We start from the raw sequence: 24,111 nt of genomic DNA on the forward strand, positions 1-24,111 counted from the left end.
ATACCAGACCAGTTCCTATTTCTTGTAGATGCTACATACACACTGTGGGTATACATGCCCACAAATCCAGAACTGGTGCCAAAGGCTGCCAGGCAAAAGGAAAGTATCCCATCTAGCAATATTTTTTCTAATTAAAAAAAATCTCTAACTAGGATCTAAACTAATATTTTAGTCTGTGCTACTACAGGAGATCAAAGGGAACACAGTGATAAAGTGGAATCCAATCTTATGCTGTGACAAGTCACTAGTAAATAATAGATTATTGTGCAAATTACACAAATGCTTAAATCACAATGATCTCTAATGTGTTGAACCAAACTTGAAAATGCTGATAGGTAGGTATAGTGGCAAAATTTCTTACAGCTGAAGGTAAACTCTGCCTCTTCCTCTGTCTTCCTGACAGAGTGGCTGACAGCCATGCAGTTTTCCAAGTCAACTCTGAACTGCAATTTTTCTGTTTGTACCCAGAGTACTGTGTGGGAGCAAGGATGTGGCTCAACAGCAAAACTATGTTACTTTAAGGTAACACTCTGATAATTGCAGAACAATGTCTTCTCTAAGCTATTGTTTCTGACTGTCCATGAACTCATAAAAAAAGCTTCCTTATTAGTTTAGTTTTATTTGAATAATTTTCAACATGTTCTTTGCAGTTGTGAAACTTACCTTTTAAGTAGCAATGTAGAATTTGTGACCTAAGTGTCTGCACATAAATCTGTAATATCCTAATGCTGAGAACTTCAAGAGTCGGTAACATAGTTTCTCACATAAATGCAATTTGTGTTTGCTAGTGCAGGAACGTTCAAACTATCATCAGTATGAAAGGTGGTAGGAAAAGTGCTGTCCTTTAGATGTTCATACATGCAGAAGTTGGCCAACTAAGAACAGCAGTAATGTTAAAATAACTAAATGGATAGACTACATTAAATTACATGTATTTCTGGATTTCAGAGGGTTTTTTTAGGGTTTAAAAGACTTTCCAAGCAAAGACTCTGATCTCTGTAGAACGTGTATCTGGATTAAAAGGAGCTCCATTTGCTGAAGAGGCTGAAACCAGGCTCTCAATAGAATTTATTGCAGCATGATTTAAAATACTCACTGTACTCGCTAACAAGGAACATGACCCTGGAAACAAAGAGTGACATTTGTGTATTGGAGCTATTTCTGTTACTGAGAATATCAGTTAGGCTGATTATGAGTATTCTGAAAACAAAACAAAATAATAAATAGTACAAAGTGCACAGGAATATAACAGCACTTGAAAACATACTGCCTTTAATTGAACTATTTGTCTCTGTGTTGTGGTTACTTGCAAATTACAGCTAAAGATACTTGGGCTGACATTCTGTTTTCAGTAGTAAATCAACAGATATTTCAGTAAACTGTTTCCAGGACTCTAGGGGAAATATGACCCAAAGGAATACAATTATAGAAAAGAGAATGTGCCAAGTCCAGGAGAAAACCTTTAATTAAGCCTCCTTTCCTAAATTGGCTTTCTTTTCTCTTGACAAATGGTGAAAAGAAAATGTGTTCAAAGGAACACAAACTAAACAATTAAGTGGGTTCATAACAATTTATAATTGTGAATTATGGATCACATTCTCTTGGCTGTTGCATTCAGAGTATCAAGGACTAGCTGTGTTTCAGGAGTGATAATCCTTGCACACCTGTATGAGGGTGAAAAAGGAAGGCTAAGATATATTTACTCAGAATAAGCATTCCACCTAATTTAGGAATAAATGAGGAGCAGCAGAGATCAAGATCCTACATGAATCTAGTTCATAACAAATGATTGCAAGGAGATGTACTATCTCATGCTCTTCTGTATAAGCAGAACAGAATTCAGCAACGGAGTACAGTATTCTGATGAGGCTCCTCTTCACCAGGCAGCAGGATCCCTCTCCTCGCCTTGGCTGACTGCAGCCTCTTTGCGTGGATCAGCTGTCAGGACACTATTCTTTTTAGTACCATAATCATGTCTTATCCTGGTTAAGACTCAAGAAGGCATTTCTCCAGTTAGCATCACATGAAACTGTCTGAGTCTAATTTTTGAATCTTCATCTCCAGTGAATTTCAATGCATTTGAAGTTTCTAAGGCACTTTTGACTGCAGAAATTTGCAATATGGCATAGAACATCTGTTTGAGACTTACTATTATTTGTTTCACGGCTTGGGAATTTACAGTAAATAGTTTATCACTGAAAGTTTTAATACAGTTAGAAGAGTCTCAAGTTTCTCACTACTTGTACTTACAGTGACAGATAATGTCTCAGGAGCTGAGGGAGCTTAGTCTCCTGCTGGGAACCAGTAATGAGGGCCCAGTACAGTTTGCTCTTAAAGCTTTGTGGCAAGAGCTTGTCAAGCATATGCAAATGCTTTCAGGTCAGTGGAAGGCTGAGATACTTCTGCCTGAGTTTATGTGTTTGACCTATGTTTGACCATCTTCTGAAAGCTCCATAATACCCAAGACAGGTGCTGCCAGTCCTTTTGGACCCTCAAACTTTTGCATGTTGTATCCATGCTCTGCATCTGAAAGTCTTCTTCCTCATTATCAGGTAAAGATGCAGAACCCCAATTTGGATAGTGATGAAAGAAGCCTTAAACAAGAGAAATTCCCTGACTAGTTAAATGTGAGCAGTTTTGGGTAATGGCTTGATCACTGAGCACAGTGTTAACACAATTTCAGCCTTGTGCCCATAGCACAGCAGATGCTGCAAAGAGAGGGTGATGTGAAAATCATGAGTTTTAAAATTGTTTATGCCTTGTTTAGATAACTTTAAATCAGTCTTATTGTCTGAAGAACAATTCTGTTTAGCAAACACTGTGCTTCTCAAGAGTCCAGTTATATCAACACCCCTCCCATAAATTCCATTCATACAGATTTCTACAAATTTGGTCTTGAAGAAGGTTTCTCTTACAGTTAAATTGACAAAGGCAAGTGAATAAATCTATCCGGATGCTATAGCCGTATGATGGCAAATCAGAACTTAACTCTGGCAGAACTCGGGTATATTTTTGTATAAGAAAGACTTGAATGTCATTATAAAAAAAAGGAAAAAAAAATAGCAATTTTTCTGTAGAACTGGAAAAATATGTAATGTATGCAGCACCATCCACCCTGTCTAAAACAATCCTTTAATCTTTTGATCTAAAGTGTAACCTTCTTTGTTCTTAGGCTGTGGAAAAAGAAGGCTTCTTCTCAGCACCACCTTGTTCTGGAGCCCTGAGGTTCAGTCATATTTTTACCGCTATTTCAGCCCTTGAGATTTCTTACCACAACTGTTGCCTTTCTAGATAAGGCAGAACTCTTTCCAAACCCCATGATATTGTGGTTTGTTTGTTTGTGGTTGGGTTTTTTGTTTTTTTTTTTGTTGTTGTTTTTTTGATTGGAAGAGCTTCTTCTGGGAAGCAGAAAGAAGAACTTTGGAAGCTTAAAGGACAGCCCAAATCTGATCAAAGCTTCCTACTTGGCAGCAATGAGCACTAGCACTGTGGCATTCTAAACTATCTTTCTGCAGCATCTCTTTGAACAGAGCTGAACATAGGGAATTCTGCTATAGAGTTTGGGAATAATGAAAAGAATATTTTTGTTACTGAGACAATAACACTGTAATACTGGCCAAGGTCATGTTGTTAGCCTAGTTGCTCTATCATAAAGTTCTGTCTTTCAGCATTCTATAATGAGTTGATAAAGGGCTGGGTTAAGCAAAGAATCTTACTGTACCAACCATTTCTTTTATTTTTCTGGTAGACAGCCATGGTCACAGCAGTCAAACCACAGTATTTAGCCCCACTGCCCACCTGCATCCTTAATGCAATATTCTGGTAAACATACACAGTACCTTAGCCTTTGATAATGGAGTAGTGGATTCAAGCATTAGATACTGAAGGACCCAAAATCTCAATTTCTTGAAAGAACAGCTTATCTATGCAGCATTTTCATTGTAAAGGGGTATACTAGCATTCTCCATGACTGAACTCTGCTGGCTAGTGACTTTTGGCTGCTGGTGTTTGCTGAATGCTCATTTCCTATTGTACACAGTGGATTGGAAATATGGAAGTCAGTGGGAATTTAGGAGGTAGCAGTGTTTTGATCATCCAACTATTGCACTGTGACACTGATTAATGTTATAATTTTATGTTTCAGATGTGATATAATCAAACAGTTGGACTTACTTCAAAAGCATTAACAGCTAAGCCAGATTCTCAAAATGTTTTGGGTACAGCTTTATCATGTTTTTTTCATTTTCATTTAGAAAACAGTGCTGTAGCCATACCATAAGGAAATGCCCACAAAAAGAGCACGGTCTGTTTATGTTTTGTGGTGGAACTTCTGGAAGTGTAACAATAAAAACTGAGAATAAAACTTTAGGATTTTCTTTAAAAAGTTGACTTCATCAAAATACCAATATATCATATGAGTTGGCTAGAAGTCCTCCACTAGATGTTTGCGCAACTTCTAGCCTGAGTTCTTATGTTCTGTCAGTGTTATGTTGTGCCAGGTGAGGTTTAGATTGGATATTAGGAAAAATTTCTTCAACAAAAGGGTTATCAAGCATTGGAACAGGCTGCCCAGGAAAGTGTTTGCTGTCCTTGAGGTATTTAAAGGACATGTAAATGTGGTGCTAAGGGACATGGTTTAGTGGGGGAACTTGGCAGTGCTACTGTTAATGGTTAGTGTTAATGGTTGGACTTGATAATCTTAAAAGTCTTTTCCAACCTAAAAAGTTCTATGATTCCATGAATAAATGAACCCTTGAGGAAACTCTTCACTTTGGTGGCTTCTCGGCAGTGATAGAGATATGTCTACATACAATCTGTAAATGATTTTGCTTTTTCTTCATTGCTGAACTCCTGGGCAGGGGTTACCGTATGCTTGACCCTTGCGAATGGCAGATTTTTTTCATGCTGTTAACAATATTACTCCCAGTTTACCTGCACTGTACTCCTAGCCAGTTGGCACTGTTTTATGTACAAAACATAAAGGAGTCTCCACAGCAATGATACCACTTTTGCTTATGTACTCATTTCAAACAGATCTGAGGAAAATTAATTTACAAGATGTGAATCCTCTCCTCTTATTCTTGTTACATGCATTATATTGGTTTTTTTTTCAGTTATATTCAGTTATATTTTTTACACTTGATGCATTTCTATGTTTTATATTCTCAGAGATCACTGACTGTATTAAGCTATGTTGTATTTGTGCCAGTGTACTCTGTATGAGTGACCAGCTGCTGTTCACTATTAGAGACCTTCTGGCTTCACTGATGCAAAGAAAGTTTCGGAAGCATATAACCTTGACATTTTTAGGTTTAGTTTTGCCTAGATGAGCAAAGAGAAATAGCTGTCTGTAGTTATAAAGCTGGAATCTGAACAGTGAAAAGAATAGACAGAGCTCTGGAAAAACTCTGGAAATTAATCTAAAACTTGGGTCAATTGTAAGGAAGGCAACAGCTGAATATTAGAATAGTTTGTGTTGATTTAATTTTCTGGATTGGTACTTTCTCTTAGAAAAGCACAATGAGGAGTTGCTCCTGCTGAGAATGTGAGTTTGTACTCACATTCTTGGTCACCCCCCAAAATTGTGTTATGTCAGCTCTCTGGCATCAGTGTTTAGAGAAGTTTGGAGGTTTGGAACTGAAGTTTTAGCTAAATTAGAAATGGAATGTTTTTAAGTGCAACCAGGGACAGAGGTAGAGACAGTTTGTAAAACGCATACTCAAGGCAATGGCCAGATAGGCGCAGTATTGAAAGTTACTATTCAGTGCTGCCTCATATTTATTTAGAATATGAAATAAAAATCTCCTCATTCGCTGAAGAGCTGTTGCAAAGAGATACAAAAAAGGTATGGAAATCCCTTGACAAATCTTTACACAGGAGGTGATGATAAACAAACAGGACCTAATACCTAGCACAATGCCTTTGTAGGACATGTTTTATTAACAGCTTTGTATTTTTGCTTTGCCTGTCAGGTGAATCCTTTATTCCCAAAACTCTCATTGCAGATTTGCTGTAAAATATAGCTCTCTATTTTTAATCAGAGGATGGGGAATGGATACATGTATCCAAAAGCATTAGCAGGTAATACTCGATATCTCTGAAGGCGCGTTTATTGAATACTTCAATTTGATGGTGAACTCAAATGACTTAGTTTTGCTGTTGATGTATCATGATATTATTCTCATACACTGATGCAGGTTTATTCGTCGTCTGCCAAGAGCAGTATATTGTAGCCTTTTCATGTGGGGAGAAAAGGCAATATTTCTTTTTTGTTACTTGTAGCTCTCAGATAAGGCAAAAGACAATGTATTATTTAGGAACCTGGTGCAACCAGTTCTGCTCTCAGTGTGCCAGCTGATAACACTGTAACAGACTGTGCATATGCCTCTTTACTCAGGGAACACTTAAATAGGACTGCATTTTCAGAAAGGGAGCACTCAACACTTCCTGAAGGTCAGAGTTTCAGGTATCTAAAGAAAGAAGACAGCTAAAATAAATAAATTTCTGAAAATGTATGTCTTGCTCTTTTAGAACAATTAAAAAAATTCAGACTTTTTCAAGAATTTTAAGACTCATTTTGAAGGCTACTCTGTAAGAGTAACTATATCAGTAATGAGAAATGTAGCTGTAGATTTCTTTTAAAACTGTACTTTTACATATAGAAACACATAAACATTGGGCCATTAGCAGGTCAGGTTTCCAAGGCTTTCAGAGCCTGTCTTATATTAAAGCTATAGCTTAAGTAGGAGCATGTTTCAGTGCAGTTCATTTGTTAAATGAAAGAATCTAGAATTGTGAATCTTAAACTTGGGTGAACTGCTGGGATCCATTTAAGTTGCTTTTTACAAAAGCTTTCTGCACAGTTGGCCTTTGCAAGCTTTTGAGATAGCTGAGTGATATTGCTGCATCAGATGGGAGATGGAAATGGAGCCTTTTTCAGTGGTTAGTTTTGATTATATATCTTACTATGTGTTTTGGCAACAATTTGCAAGTGTTGTATAAGCCATACATATTCCTGGAATAACTCAGCTAGTAGTTATCTCTGAGGACACATCTTCTCTAAAAATAGAGTGACAGATTATATGTACATAAAGTTGAATTTTAACTGAAAAAAAAAATCAAATCTGATGGTATTGCTGTGAGGAGAGGTGGAAGATGATGGGAATTCCCGCTATTATGGAAACAAAATTGATTTTTCAGAAGACTATTACTACTATTTTTTAAAAATTGTCATTGTTCTAGTCTTATACTCTGCTGATACACGAGGAGTCTTGGCCACCATTACGAGAATTTCACAGTGTAAATTACAGAGAGTGCAATAAATCATCGAAACATAGTATAATATGTAGAAAATACTATACAATGAGAAGGCTGCGCAGATCTTGAATACTCTCATGTTGACTAGCATTGTAATGCATTATGGTAGAGCAAATGGTAAATATACTAGTGTTATTTGTAATTTATATTATTTTTACATATCTTCAACTTAATGGATTTATTCATGTTTTAAAATGAAAATGTGGCTAAGTTACTCTGAACATATAAACTCAAAACACTGCCCTCTAGGATAAGACAAACTTGATCAACCTTGAGGAGTTAAGAGTTGCATTATCTGAACTACTGATAGGAATTATAGTCTCTTCCACATAGCTAGAGTGGGAAAAATTAAAATGTGCATGAATAAGAGTCAATTAATGCAAATAGTCTCAGAAAGCACATGTTCCTGTCTGTTATTCTCTGAATGCTTCCTGTTCAATTGAATATATGACCTGCTGGATAATAATTTAATGATGAAATGGTTAATTGGCAGAAAAAAAACACAATCCATTTTGGATTCTTACTTGTTTGCCCACTGTATGTTTGACTGTCCTGTCTCCTGAGAAGATTTACCTATACAGCAACTCATGGGTCAAGTGAGGAAAACCATTGTAGTTGCTGAGACCTTAAAGCAGCCATTTCCTGTAAGGTACTTAATTTGATAATGTGAGTAACTTAATTTCTTGTTGCTTAGATTAACTGATCTACCAGTCTGCTTTGAATTTGAACAATCATGGTAAATCTTGTTTCCTAAAGTACTGGGAAATAGTACAGAAGTTGTTTTAAACTGCCCTGGGATGGTGCCCAGTATAAGTTCACTTCAGTTGAACACTTAAGTGCTAGTCTCCCAGCTTAAGACCAGTCTCCCTTTTCTGTGCTTACTGACATAGTTGCTTCACCCCTTTTTCCTATAATTGATGACATATCAAGCCATTCCAATGAGTCTCTTCACAGATAGTTGTAACGTTTTTCACTCAATGTGGTTTCCCTTGGTTTTATGAGCTGAACCCTTCAAATGAGCATGAAAAATAGAATATTTTTCTTCTAATTTTATATATATATAAAAAAGATGGGGATAGACACAGCTCAGAATTGCCATTCAGGCACAGCTCCAAGCATAATGGGGTTAGTGCACCAGGCAAGGTGCTGTAATTTGGAGTCTTACGTAAGACTAAAATGACAAATGCTAGTAGCTAAGATCAAGATTCTGTATTGAAGTGTAATAAATTATAAAGACAGTTAAATATACGCACTAGAAAGAGGAATCAAAGACTCAAGATATATTTGTAATTAAAGATGTCTACTTTAAGTTTTATCTGATTTTGAATACACTCTCATAATTTATGAAGCTGTATGTTCTGATGTCAAGAAATTAAGTGGGAACTGTGAACCTAATAGCTTTATAGTAAGAAAATCTACATCCCAGTTACAAACGCAAATTGATTGGTAAATCTGCTTTGGAGATCTGCTGGGATTCAGTGGATATCACCAAAGAGATGAGCATTTCAGACCAATAATGACTGTCTACTTTCAGCGTCTTTGGTAAAATCAGTTGTACAGGTGGGTAAAGAAAGAACATGCTTCCATTGAAGGGTGTAGTTAATATGAGAACCAACCCCTCACTTGCAGTCTTGTGGTCCTTCCCACCTCTGGGTAGCACTAAGTAGCAGAAGAAATGCCATTGTCTCCAGCTAAATTTCTTGTGTTAGTGACAGCACTTGACAGTATTAATTTAAAAATTACCTAGAGATCTAGACCAGGTCAGGCATCTAGTGACCTAAGTCCTTAGACTATATGCATGACTACCATCTACCTCCTTTTCCCTTTACTGTATTCTCAGAAGTATTTCTTAATCTCCTGTTATAGTAATCCAAACTCATTTGGTCCACAAGATTTAATGAGAATACTGCTTCTCACCCTATTGCTGGCTGACAGTGGAAAAGTGGCAACTCTCAGAAAGATGGCTAGTGCTGGCAGAGTACATCCAAACTTGATTGACATTATTGGACATGAGAGATGTCATGAAAAATAATCAAACTGTCACAGAAACAGAAAGCATATGGATGCCTGCATTTTTGTTTATACAGTACACTTGTACACTAGGTCTTATTTTGTTTGCAAGCTTTTATGTATGATTTTTGTTAAAGCTCCAATTTAGTTATCTTCAGCTGGTATTTTATAGCAACAGTCTGACAGGAAGGCTTGATAATCAGACATCATTTTGTAAACAAAGAAATCATATGCTATATAAAATAAATGATAAGGAATTGTGAATTACAAGGCTATCTTTGTACTGAGTTTTGGTGACCTTATGAATTATGGCAATGAGTTCTAAATGGATTATGAAGTAACCAGAACTCAGGAATAGCATCACACTCTGATAAAAGTGGGTTTCAGAAAAGCTCATTGCAGGATATGACTTTTAAATTAGATACTTCTTATTTCAGCTTCCTATTTCCCTCTCTCTTATTTAACCTCCCTTGTCTTTCATAGCTTTCTGTGAATAAAGTGATTATGAAATAATGTAAAAATAATACAGTGAAGAAGCATATATAAAACAATGAGTAATAAATTAATGGCTGAATGATGCACCAGTCCAGGCTGAATGATATACCAATGCAGGTAAATTTTTCTCATATATTCACATTATAACCAGAAATACTTTATTTATGACATGTTTTTGTAATAAATACGTATTTGTAGATGAGAGAAAAGTCTGACTTTATAGCTCGCTCTTCAACAGTAAGGAGGATATGGCAAACATTCACAGTGTTTAAAAGGAACAGTAGGGAAACAAACTCTTATGAAACGAGGATAGGTCTGACCTAGGTACAAATCTGTAATGAACTTGAGAAGAACCAGTTTCTTGTGTTCTGGAGCGTCTACCAGGTACCCAAATACTTCATTCATGCTTGTAAAAGTGTACTTAAAACCATATAAGTAACCTTACAAAGCTGTAGGAATTGATTGATCTATAGTGATTGTGTGCTATTTTGATTGTTAATATTGTAAAGACAGTACTAACCTGATCTGAAGCCATGTTAGCATCGGTGTTGTGCCCCCACCAAGTACCCAGACTGTGAAAAGCACGATAAGCAGTGCTGTTGTAAACATCATCTGTTTGGGCTGGGATTCTGTGTCTTGAATAGCCAATGCAAATGCTATTGCACCACGTAAACCTAAAAAAAAAAGGTCAAGAATTATAAACTTAATGTGATGGAAAACCAGAATTTTACTCTTTTCAGCCTAATCTTTATTCCTAGGGCAGAAGAAATTTTCAGACCATGATTATATTTATAAAATGCTGAATTGTCCTGATTGAGAGGATGGTGCTTAATGCAATGTAAGCAACTTTGCAAAAGTGGACAATGAAGATTCACGTAATATTCAAACACTTTCTTTACATCCAGGGAATTCTTTGCATTGAATAATTGCAAACGAAACGGTAATGAAAACTTTAGGCATGTTAAAAAAGAAATCTATTCCCTGTGTTGATTTACTGACTTCAGTGGGACTACTCATGAAATCAAATGCAAGTGAGAAAGTGTTGGCATTAAAATTGGTACCCAAATAGGTTACCCATTTTTTGCTTCAAAAAATAGATTTCTTTAAAATTTTATTAAAATATTCTAATGTGTTAAGAACAGTCAGAAAAATAATAACTTGAAACCAATGCTTCTTAAAAGAGGATTTTAAGTATTTAAAAAAGGGGATACAAAATAATTGTAGATTTTTAGCTCTTAATGTACTTGAAATATTGCAGTAGTTGTAAAATTATACACCTACAGAGACTTGAATAAACAAAACCTTACAAACATGGAGAAAATAGTTAACGAGTTTAAAAAAAGCCCCATAGGTAGTAATAAGCTGACTAAATAGGTCCTCACAGACTGATACATTTTAAAAAAGAGGGGAAAAAAAGCCTGCTAGTGCCTCCAGCCCTCAGGATCCATAAAACAAATAATACTCTATATTTCCCAGTGTTTTTCATGTATCTATTTAAATTTACTTTATAGTATTCTAAAAAAAAAAAGTAATCCACAAAAGAAGTCTAGAGATCAAAGCCATTACATGTATACATTACACACTGAATCCAAAATGTACTTTGCAAGCATTGAGAGAATAAATCTAGTAATTAAACCTCTTGTAAAGCACTGATGGTATATGCAGAATGATTTAATCAGCTGCTAAATGCAGCTATTTTTGAAATAGAACTTTAAAGCTTTTTAAGATTACATAGCTAGAATGTGAATTATTTGGTGTACAAGAGGGGACAATTTATCCAGAGAATAACACAAAGCCATTTCTGCAAGTAAGTACCAGACTGTAGCTTTACGCTAGCTGAAAATGGTTAGTTGCAGCAGGTTTAAAATCTCTGCTTGTATGAAAATAACGCTACAGTCAACAAGTAGTCTTGTCCTTGATTTTAGTAAAATACATCTCTAAGGATGCACATACCTTGCTATGTTCTTATGGGAAAAGAAATATCAGCTTATTTTAAATGTATCTGAGGATGGATTGAGCCACTCTTGAAATGATTTTTTCCTGGTGGTTATAGTGGTAATCTCTAGATGACTAGCTCAGATGAAATGCTTAAATTACTTATTGATGGCTTTCTTTGGGTGGACAGCAATGCTGTTTTCCACAACTGCATCACAGATATGTACAATATTAAATTTAGACTATCTCTTTTGGTAAGAGGAAATATACGTATGTAAAAACATTGATTAATATGTCATTAAGACTCTGCTTATTGAGCAGTAGAATGGGTATTTCTTCAGTTTAGAGAAAAAGTGAGTGCTTCCACTGCATTTTTCATTAATGAAAGGCTTAACATAGGAGAGCTAATTCAGTTGCAACAAAAAACATGTCTAAAGTCAAATAAATAATCAAACAAAGCATTTGTTTCCAACTAAAGCAGTGGGATGCAGACGAATGCAAACTAAAATATAAAGACTCAATGAGAAGCAAGGAACACTATTATATATATGTAAATACATGCCAGGTAACAACATGAAGGAAAGGAATTTTAGCTATCTAAGAAAAGACAGTAAGATGCTGAAATAGACTGAAGATAAGGAAGGTTACATTTTCTGTAACACCTCAAGCAAAATGCCAACGAAGCACAACGGAATGATTTGCTCCAGTGGACTTTGGTACCCTAGCTACACCTGGAGAGAGTGGCAAGTAGAAGGCAAACAGTGATGAACCATTAGCAAAGATTCTCTCCCCTCATCTCTCAGAGATGCAGCACTGATAGCAGCTCCACTTCTGTGATGTGATCTGTTGTTCCTTTGGGCTCTATCACATATTTTCCATCAGATTTTTTGTGCTAGCTGTGCCAACCATTAAAGGATACTCTTTACTGTGTCAAGGCCTCTAAAATCACCCTTAGGGTTAAGATTCAGAGGCCCACAGAATAGAAAATGTGTGTCTTATTGGGCTTTTACCCATTCTTTGCTCCTGCTCCACAAGCACACATCACTCTGAACCCATCCCCCTAAAGAGCCTTTGAGGGCAGTACTGTTTGTGGGTAGCGTGGAGAGAATCTGCCATGAAAGGAGACTTTCTGTATGTAAATCTGGTGTTTTGGTTTCAGCCACAGTTCTCTGCTCTTTTCCTCCTTGCTCTCTTTTCTCTTTTAGCTGATTTCGTATCTGTGTTCTTGGACAGGTTCACTTTGACACTTCCCACCACCATTTATGTGTGAGTGTGCAGATGTAAATGTCTGCACGGCAGCTGCCTGTACACAGGCATTCCTTTTTGTTTTGCTCCTGCACTTGTGTTTGACTCTTTCAGACTCTGCTGCTGTTGTAAGGTTTTATTTTAACAACAGCCACTTTTGTAGCATCGTATCCCACCATACTCTCTCTTGGTGATTTTTATGCTGTAGAGAAGAGGGAAAGCACAATAAAAAGTAAATAGAGATATTGGACAGAGAGTGGAAGGTGCAGGATTCATGTTGTGAAATAGTCCCCTCCTGGTCATGTGCCAGTAATGCCTAAATATCAGACATGTTAGTGCCATGAATAAGCACATCTGGATCCATTTAGTTTCCTTCCCTCTTAATTTTTCTTACCAGTTAAAAGCATCATAGCAGGGACTGAATTGAACTGAGGCATTTTTCATGCAGCATGGAACACTAGCTTATAGTCATAGCTCACTTACAATTTAAGACATTAAAATGTTTCTTTTTCACATGAGCAGAGACTGCTGGCATCCACATTTTAGCTGATGTTGAACTTAATCTGAGAAGCTCAGGCTTAATTATGAGAGGACTAATCTAGTTTTGATTTACAGTGGAATACTCTCAGGAATTATGATTAAACATGTTTGTAAAAGTAAAGTGAATCCACCCTCTGTTATGTGGTGTTAGAGGAATGACAGAAGCAGATGAAGAATGTAATAGATCAAAATGCTACATAATCACTTCCAAGGCTAACTCTTCCACCTTTTCTCAAATTTGTTAATACACCTCAAAAAGTAGAACTTAATGACTTCAGTAGAATTCTTTGCAGAGTAACGTATACACAAATGCTAATCAGCAGGGCACTTGCCTGACCATTGCTGCATTTTTCAGACTTTGATATTCATGGTGATTATGGCAGTAAAAGTGCGTAAGTAAAGCAGTAAATGTTTGGAGCATTCGTCAGTGATAAAATGAAAAAAAACCCAAACCTAACCCCAAATTCATTTTTTAAATCTGAGTGTGTGATGCTGTGGTGAGCTATGCCCAGTTTTCCCCCAGTTGACTAGAACCTGGTGGTACACCAGAATATTGCTGTTGATCTTGTGTAGGCAGTAACTGTCTTCCTCCAAACTCAAATTCCATGCTTTGTTTACTTGTGTCAGAAGCATGTCTCTTAGGGCAGTAATTTTCTTCTCTGTTTATTGCTATATACAGTATGATCAGTTTCTAGTAAATATGAATGTTACTGGTAAGTAAGCACGAATCCTAGTGCCTATTAAAAAATACAGTTACACAGAAACCTTATATATCCTAAGTGTTCTGTGAAGTGTGAATCTGCTGGCAGTGTGAGAGGCAGTCAGTATTTATTGCTCTACTTGCAGATGATGCCATTTACTTTTTTTATAGTGTTGTAAAGACATTTTTCTCTACAAAATTCAGTGTTTCTTTGAAAACAGTTAAAAACTGCTTTTCCAAGAATTTGAACATTTATATTTTAGAAGATTTGAATGTTACTATTTTCAGTTCTCAGCTGCCAGATTGTAGTGGAATGCTAACATGTGACTTCTCATGTTCAGTTGTTAGCTGCAGGCTGCTCTCTGCTGCTAGCTCTAGGGAGAATGAAATTTGACTGGAGAAAACAAGGACAGAAAAGGTGAATAATAAGATACAGTTCTGAAGATTTTTAATTCTATAGTTTAGAAAGCATTCTTTCTATACTTATAAAAGCCAAAACAAATAATTGAGTCCAGATACCAAGTAACTAATAATACTAAGCTATTTCTCATGCTTTTGGCCACCTGCTAACTTTACTTGGGTGATCTACATATAAATCTTACATGGCTAACGACTGTAGGTGAGCAGGCAGTCTGAAAGCCAGTTCCTAATGGATGTATGTCATCATCTCTCACTACAATCTACCTGGTATTAACTGACATTTTCAATGGCAGCTTTTAGCAGAAGGATTGAATGGATATAGAAATGAACCACTGTGTCACTGCCTAGAGAGGTGAAATTACATAGGTGCACAAATGAGGCACCCTGATGTGGAGAACTCCTGATAAGGAAGCTTGAAATCTGGTGCATTTTATTTTTACTTGTTATCTGGCTAAATAGATCTGTGTACATCAAGGCTGTCAATCAAGAACTTTTATCCATAAAAATTTGGAACGTGTTTTTGTATAAAAAGCAGGAAAATGAAGAAAATAAAATTTTATAAAATTATTTCATAAATGGCATTGTGCTACTGTGTTTCTGTCTTTTTCAAAACAAATATTCTTAGCTTATAAGTCAGTTTTTCCCTAACTAGCATTATAAAGTCAAGTGGAGATATTTCTAGCTTGGGGAAGTCAAAAAATACAGAATCTTGCTGCGATTTTAACAGTACAGGTTATGATGCACAAATCAGTATAGAGCATCACCCTCTTCTGGATTTATTTTTTTTTTTTTTAGTTCTATAATAATAATCTGTTAAAAATAAATAAAATCTGAATCTGGAAAATAAAGTATTCAAATATCAGGCTGGCATACATATGAAGAGTTCTGTGTAATTAAATTCTCCTAGTCTTACGTTTCAAAGTAAAACTGTTCCTAAAGCTAAAGAACTTACCACAGACCACTGATTTGAGTATCAGTACTAACACTTTAACAGTTGCATCTTTATTTGCTGGTACATAAGCATCCTGTCAGGTGTACTACAAATACCTCTAAAACACAACAAAAATACATGGTATCCCAAATTGACATGGGAGTGTAGACAGATGGAGGACAATGGGTTGAAAGATCAGTTTTCTGGGTGGTAGGTTTCAAAAAAGTTCATTAAAGTAGGTCCAGAGCATAGTGAAGTTAATGAGAATACATTCATTTACTTCATTAGCTTTGAAAAGACTATAATGAGTTTTAAGATAATGGTAACTTTGTAATAAATGTGGCTTTTCTAGTGTTAGATTTTTATCTTTGTCAGTTGTTAAATGGACAGGAAAAATAGCAAAATAGAACTTACCTGAGAACATCATCATGTGCTGAAAGTTCCTGGCAATCTTTTGTTTTCGACCCAAATTCAAAAGGAAAGTAAGTGGGTATATGTTGCAAGCTCTTGCGACAAAAACTGCCACCTAAAATGTAAAATGTTGAGGAAAATGGTGGACAAACTTCTGATAAAACCAGTTAACTTAAACCCAGCATTTATCCAAATTTATTTTAAAAGTGTAATTAAAATGAATATGAGATTATATTCCTTCATATTTTACATGTCAGATCTTTCTGGTTGCAACTCCATTATAGAACTGTTCAGTGGCAGAGACTGTCTTCCACAGACATCCTGGTTATATATTCATTATTACATATCCAACTTCAATCACTCCACTTCTACTCATTGCACTGATATCACATGTGACTTCATCTTCATTCCTGCAGTAAAATGGCCAACATCAATTGCAGAGATGGCATTATCTCCTAGAGCAACAATCTGCAAAGGATAAATGTGCTTTTGGACATGATTATTGCTTTCTTATTTCCTGACAATTCATATTGTCTAGATCCAGCAATCTTGGGTTTGTTTTTTTTTTTAATGCTTTTTCTTCAGTGATTTTTCTAAAGGGGTCCTCTCTGACTCCTGTGTGATGATCACAAAAGTTGTCTTAATTAGAAACATGAGGTTATTTCAGATTAAAAAAAAAAAGGAGACAATCAGAGCTCCTTATATATGTTTTTAGCATGTTCTGCCCTTTCCTTGTCTTGTGACTCTTAGGGCTCAGTTTTGGCACTTTTAGTCTGGGAGATGCTGTGGAGCTTAGAATACGGAAAATACTAGAGTGGCAGTGTCTGTAAATTTTGTATCTGCTGGGCTAAAATCTGCTTAAAGCTCCTATGGACTTGGGAGAACATGCATTAGCAGCGGTTGCTTCACATGTCCTGTGCAACCCTGTTGTGGTCTGTTGGCTCTTAGTGAGAGGAAATGATAGAGCCAGGTCCCTGCAGTGCTCTGCAGTACAGTCTCCACCTGGGGTGCTCAGTGCTGTTCCGACATTCAACTGTCTTCCCATGCTAGGAGTGCAGGACACAGTACTGTACTCACATTATTGTGGTGGTGGGGTGGAATAGGCTATCAGGATCCTCTCTGCCATCTAACCCAACCTGTAGCCAAGGGAGCTGTGATGCAGTTCTTAGTATTCGTTTGGAAATGACAGATAGGAATTACTGCAAATAAAGAGTATGATCCCAACTTTCAAAGCTATTACAGTTCATCAAAAAGTGATAAGCAAAGGGCTGCTGCTCTGAGCCAAAAGAATCATTGTGTAAATTGTCAGTGTGAAAAGAATCTGTACCACTGTACAAGAAAGCAATAGATTTATTGAGAAACTATGGCAGATTTAGACACAGACTCTTCTTCTTACAAATCCTTTAGGTGTATATAAATCCATGTACACTGAAAACATGACATACAAAAAAGGAAAGATTGGAGGAATTCAGAACTGTTTTATTTTTAAGGACTTATTATCATTTTAGGTAGCTTTGGGGAAGTTCTGCTCATGGCACATGTCTGTCTGGTGGCAGCTCTATAGTTTGTGGGTCTGCACTGGCTCTGGACAGGCAAAAAGGTTTTGTGTGCTTGCACCTGTCCCAACTTGTGTCCCTGTACACATCGTAATTTCCCACCCCACTTGTAAACTGGTGGCAAAAGTTCCCCACCTGGATTAAAATTCTTTGCCTTATAGCAGATCTGCAAAACAGCAACTGCCAGAAGACCATGTGCTTACATGCATTGAGCCAGTTATTGAAATATATGCAATGAAGATGATTGCCTTTTGACTTGACAAAAAAAATGATTTTTAGTATTTATTGGTTTGCTTGTTGACTTTTTTTTTCACATGGAACATGTTCTTTATATGTATAAATATGTATATATACACACATACATGTAGATAGATACATACTTCTTTAAAGCAAAGGATACAAATGCACCAAAGATAAAAAGAGGATTGAAGATATGATTTTGAAATGTGAATAGTGCAAGTCCCATGTAACAGAAGATGACATTCTCAGCCAAAAAATTCATGAACTCGAACAACTTAAACGAGAGAGAAAGAACATAATTATGACTCATGCCTGTAATGAACTACTGTTTGCCACCAGGTTCCTGGGGAACACAGAACTATTTAGATGAAAGGAAGAGAAATTGCACCTATTTCAAGGGTGGATTTCAAAACCATCTAATTTGCTATACCATATACATGGTGTCTTTTAGCTTTAAAAATCATAGTTGCTTGCAAGTTTTCCTCCGATTTGTGTATGAAATCTTGACACAGACAACTGATGGAATATATAAACAGCAAGTAAGTTATACAAGCTTCAAGGCAAACTGTAAGGAAGTTGAGGGAATTTAAGCTCACTCTTGTTTACACAGGTGAGCCTGTGGAGCCACAGGGAGCTCCTGATTGCACAGTGGCTATGCATAATACAGTGCTGGATATGGGTTCACTAATGTCAAGAGAGAAAAAACTAATTCCTAAATGGACTTCTAAGAACCTATGCCCATAAAATATAACATGATCTTTTTTTAACTACCATGAATATTATGCTGCAGATGAAAACCTCTGTTGCGGTGTAGGAACATCAATATCAATTACTCATTTCAAACCAAACTATTTAATATATAATATAAACATATTATAAAATAAGCATAAAATACATGACCGTGGTATGATTTCTCCTGTGAAAAAAGCAAGTAGAGCCAAAATATTAATTTGCCTTGAGGGGATGTTCTTGATTGCATTTGCAGCTGATTCTATAAAAACTAATATAAATTTTCGTATTTATTCAGATCTGGAAAAAAAATCAATCGTTGCTGCCAAATAACTACAGAAGAGAGAAAGAAAAGGTCTTTTAACTTCTGAAGTTACTTTTGGGCTCAGGAGACTATGCTAACAAATCCTTATACAGAATTAGGGCTGAAGTTTGTCAATCTGTCTACAGCCAGTCATAAATCTCTATCCAGAATGTTACTATGGAGATATTTTATTCATCCTCAATGGGCTTATGTATTTTTTTGTAACATATTTGTGCTTCTAAAAATAAATATCCAATAACAGTCACTGAGATCTAACAAAGGAAAAATGAGAGCTGTCGACATTATTATTTTAAACAAATTTCAGAGGCAAAATGGCATAAAACCTACTAGTATATGGAGAGATTTGGGCCCATGGCAGCACCATCAATTATCCTAAACAAACATTCCATAACCCCCATTTTGTGCTGCAGTGCTGAACAACATGAAAGCAAACGAAACATTCACCAGTTAGTGGACTTAAATTATTTCAGTTAAATTTAAATGAGAGAAACCAGTTGTCGAAAACCATCAAAGTATGTGATCTTGTGACCCATGGAAATTATTGTGATAAATCTTTGCATTTCCATTTTGGGAACAAACACAATCCCACTTCTTTGTGGGAATGTCGTTTGACACATTTTTCTAATTCTTCAAAAAATGCATGAGGAGCATCATGACAAGATCTACATATATATATACACATGCATAGATGTATGTGTATATACATATGCATATATATACACATATATAAAAGTATTTGTGTATATATAAAAACCTTTTGATGGAAGCATACTGTTATGAGGAGCCACAGCAGCATACTTCAGTTGTTGGGGTTAAGATAAAGGTGCTCTAGTGGTTTTAAAGTTGAATGATATTTCACTCTTCATTTATGAAATCTTATTCAAGACTTAAAGAAATGTAAAGTAGATTTTCTAAAATAGAAATTGAAGTTTCTTTCTTATATTTTCCAAACTTTTTGTTGACACAGTTTTAAAGGAAAACAGATTTTGCTATATCATTTTCTCTGTTGTATACTCTTTCTCAGTTATCTGTAACAGTAAATTCAAACTTGGTCTTGACCAAAGTGCACTGGGACAATGTTTTCTGTGCCCCCATCATAGGTCTAATTGTTTTCTTAGCCCATATTTGCAGTGTACATAAAACTTTCTAGTCATTCATCTATGTCAGATACATGCAACATTGTAATCTATTGCAGTTCTGGAATCGTATTTGCTGGGCACCAACTTTGGTTTGTTTGCAAGAGCAAATATAATCCAAATCCCTCTTTCCCTCTTTTTTCTTTTTTTCTTCACCTGTGAATTTTGGTGCTGGGCTGTGCTGGTTCCCCCTTACCCCTTATCTCTAGTTTTCTTTGCTTTTTGATCATTCACTATCAGAGCACTGCCTACTTGCCAGAAGATTAAATCCAGATTAGTTTCCTTCCTTTGTACAGTAAAAAGCCACGTACTATTTCAACAGCTAATTTAGAGAAGGCTGCTTCCTATTCTAGGCACAGCCATGATATGGCCTTTTATGAATGATTCATCTCTTCAGAACGGTAAAACTAGCTTGGTAGCTTCATTCAGAGTCTTTTGTATTCCTTATGTAGTTTGCTCCTCCTTTTTAAAAAGTCTATCACTCTTATGACACATCTATTTATGGAGTGCAACCTAACCAAATTTCTCACCCTGAGTTAATATACAGAAAAATAAATTAAAAAAAAAGCAACTGCTTCAGACCAGTTATTGTCATAAAAGAAGTGATATCTGGATCCCTTTTCATGGGACATAATTCTTGTGGAAATAACACAAATGAATATTGTCCTTCAGACTTCACTTTTATTCCTGTATTCAGTGTAGTGTTTTATTTAGTGTTTCTTCAACTTCTGTGTTTTTTTTCAACAGCAATACAGAGCCCATGAAGATACTCTATTAAGCACTTAACTGTCAGTGCTGTGCAGCATAAAACCCATCAGAACAGAACAATTTATTCTAAAGAGATCTTCTGAAAACCATGTTAAGAAAGAGCCTCCATAGATTCATTTTCCCAAATAGTTATGCTTTTCACACGAAAGTTTTTGTCACCATTTTAAAAATGAGATGTCAAGACCTTTTTATGAGAAGCAGAAGAATAGGAGGAATAGGTTTTCATCTGGAATTTATAATTTCCTGGGACACCCAAGTAGTTCCAAGAAGAACTGCAACCTCCACATTAACCTCTGAGAAACATCCTTTTTTGTCTGAGGGGCGATAATGAACATGATATTGTCCATGGTCTGCTTAAATGCCATTCAGGAATGTTCCTTATTTTGAATATATGTACTTGCAAGTGGGATTACTTGCTTTCAAAAAAAAAAAAAAGAAATTAAGATTAGAATCCTAGATATTAAGTCCTTGGAATATTTTGTCTATAACCATAAATTCCTTTCCCTTGCCTCCTGCACAGATAGCTAACTTCTTTCTACTCTAAATGAAATTGGCATTAAATTGCTCACATGCTGCCATTAGTTTTCCCAAGGCTATTGGAAAATTATGCTAGAAACCATTTATAACATAAACATAGTAATAAGACATTTTTTCTGTATAAAACTAAAACCCCTCATTTGTAATGTGTCATTTCTACACTTCCACTAAGTCTATAAATCTGCTGATAGCTTTAAAGTAAGAGTTGTAATAAATCACCAATGTCAACACATTGCAGAGTAGAGTGTTTACAAAAACACCAGTTTAGAACCAATTCAGGCACTTAAGCTTAGGGTCTTAGCTCAGTGGGTTAGCAAAACTGATACTTGGTTTGCTTTGTTTATTTTCTCTGTAAAAAGTCGATATTACAAAAGATTAATGTTAGAAAGATCTATTAAAATAGACATAATATTTATGCATTCAAAACCACATCATTCACCAAACATGCTTAGTTTTTCTGTTATTCTTAGTTATTTTAAGTACTAAGAGGGATATGCAAAAAATCAGCTTTGAGTTGGGATATTCTTCTGAACTTGCAGTTCATTTCTCACTGCCAGAGCAAAGAATCAGTCCAGGTTATCTACACCTTAAGACTTGCTTTAAGTTTATCTTATAGTGATGTTTTATTTTAACTCAAGTGAAAAATTTAATATGATATAAAAACTGTATTAGTTTTATCTTTGGAGTGAGATAAGGGAAGTGCTTTTTCTCTTCTCCTTCCTTCCCTCCACCCTCCTTGTGAAAATGCCAACTACCATGATTTTTCTTAGATTGTAAAAGCTTTTATTATAGTCTAATTGCTTTATTTAATCTTTCTCTTTTGATTAGAGATTTCAAAATCAGAAGAAGTTTTGAATTTGAACCTCTTGCCTGAAATCCTTTATACAACTATAATGAATTTTCACAGCACAGTGATATAATGCTCATTTCTAGAATAACATACTTAGATGAATCAGCAGAAGTAACTCAGATTCATGACGGAATACAAACTTGTTTATGAAGTTAATTTTGATATCCAAGCATGTGTGACTGTAAACTTACAAACCCACTATCAAAGAGAGATTCTTACAAGATCTTTCATGCCCTGCGGCAAAATTCTGGCCTTTTTTATCAGTAGGGTTTGCTACTGAATTAAATGAATTTCACCCCAACAGATTTAAGGAAGGCGCTCAATAACTTTCTATTTCCCTGTAGAGCTGGGAAGTTGAAAAGATTCCTAAGGCCCGAGGAAGAGCTAGGAAAGTAAAAAGAGAAAGAAATAAAGAAAACAGCAGCACCAAGTGATAGGAAAAAGCCAGCAAGGTTTTGTATTTACCCAGTATAGATTAGTCTGTTCTGGCATAATCTTTACACTGCCATGAAAGTTCTGATACAGGGACTCTTCATTAGGGACTATAGTGATAGGACAAGTGGTAATGGGTTCAGACTTACATAGGGGAAGTTCAGGTTAGGTATAAGAAAGTTCTTCCCTGTGAGGGCAGTGAGTTGAAACGAGATGATCTTAAGGTCCTTTCCAACCCTAACTGTTCTTTGATTCTGTGAATACACTTCTGACTAGCAACAGTAAAGAAAAAACATTGGCCCAGACATCATGGCAAATCCTTTCTATTATTAAAAATGCTATAGGTTTTGAATGGCTTTGCTGGGTAGGAGAAGTTTAATTAATTAGACAGCTAAATTAGAATCTTTTTCTTGTTCTAAACTACTTGGAGCAATGAAAATCAGAGGGAAAATAACTTACAAAGTAAAACATTCAGAACTTCTAAAAAGGTTTGACCTCAAGGGTGAATGGAAACTGTGGTTTGTATTTACAGTGAATCTGCCAACATCATTAATTGCAGGATTCAAATTAAGCCTCAGAAAGAAATTTGTTGTTTGATTTTATCAATTGACAATGACTCTGTTCAAAATCTAACACTCAATATACTTATTTCTTTTACATGTAAGGCATGGGGAGCAGTAGAAACTCTGGTGTACTTTTAGTAGTATAGCCAGATTCAGAGCCTCTTGCGAACTTCTATGTTGCCTTCAATAGATGTGGGATCTAGCTGTAGAAAAAATAATTATTCATTCTATCAGTAGTCTTGCTAAGTTGCCTAGGAAAGGGGTTTCTGCAAACTTCCATTATTTTTTTTTTTCTCTTTCAAACATTGATCAGTTTGTAAGAGAGGGATAATTTTTAGATCACTATCTCCCTTTCCTGCAGCACAACCAACTTCTGCTATCATACGTCAGGCAGGCATTAAGTTGTACCTAAAAATAACCCAGGAATGACACCTTAATGGAAGGTATCTCCAAAACAGTAGATGATGCTGTTGCTCCTACAGCTTGTCATCTAAGTTATCATTTGGTTCACAAACTATAAATAACCACTTTCAAAGTGCTTATTTATCCTAAATTCCTGAACTGAGATGTTGCAGGCACAAAGGAAGGAGGAGTCATCAGTGCTCTGTTGTATGAAGATAATGTGCTCAGGGAATTACTGCAGTTGAAGCTCTCTACATTTAATTTAGCAGTACTGTATTATTCTGCAACTATTAAGAAAGGGTTCTGATCAAGATAGAGCATAACATTGTGGCTGGAAAACTGTTTGAAGGGATATAAAAAACTTTTAACTGGCCAGAAATTAATGGTAGTACTAGAATCACTGTGCTAGTAATGATTTTGGAAATTTTTGGGGCTACTGATGGCTATTCAATTTTCTGATAGAAAGGGATAATAATGGTAATGGCAAATGAAGAGGCTGTGAACAGCCTCTGCTATCTAGGATTAAGCTAATATTCTTATAAAGCTGAATTCAGAGAATAAACTGTGTA

General features: G+C 35.8%; 1 protein-coding gene across 5 annotated transcripts in view; it reads right to left on the minus strand.

Moving 5' to 3' along the window:
• The window catches only part of SLC9A9 (solute carrier family 9 member A9), a 196,923-nt gene that overhangs the window by 70,599 nt on the left and 102,213 nt on the right, over positions 1 to 24,111 (minus strand). For 4 of the 5 annotated variants that reach the window (XM_062603253.1, XM_062603251.1, XM_062603255.1 and 1 more), the window contains 3 exons: positions 17,961 to 18,074; positions 16,008 to 16,119; positions 10,343 to 10,496 (listed from right to left, as the gene is read on the minus strand). In XM_062603253.1, coding sequence (XP_062459237.1) covers positions 10,343 to 10,496; positions 16,008 to 16,119; positions 17,961 to 18,074 — 380 coding nt within the window. The remainder of the gene's footprint in view (positions 1 to 10,342; positions 10,497 to 16,007; positions 16,120 to 17,960; positions 18,075 to 24,111) is intronic. The other variant, XM_062603254.1, reaches the window with a different exon arrangement.

The sequence above is a fragment of the Pezoporus occidentalis genome, unplaced genomic scaffold (genome assembly GCF_034315485.1).
Source record: "Pezoporus occidentalis ecotype Australia unplaced genomic scaffold, CSIRO_AGI_Poc_V1 ctg8, whole genome shotgun sequence".
NCBI lineage: Eukaryota > Metazoa > Chordata > Aves > Psittaciformes > Psittacidae > Pezoporus > Pezoporus occidentalis.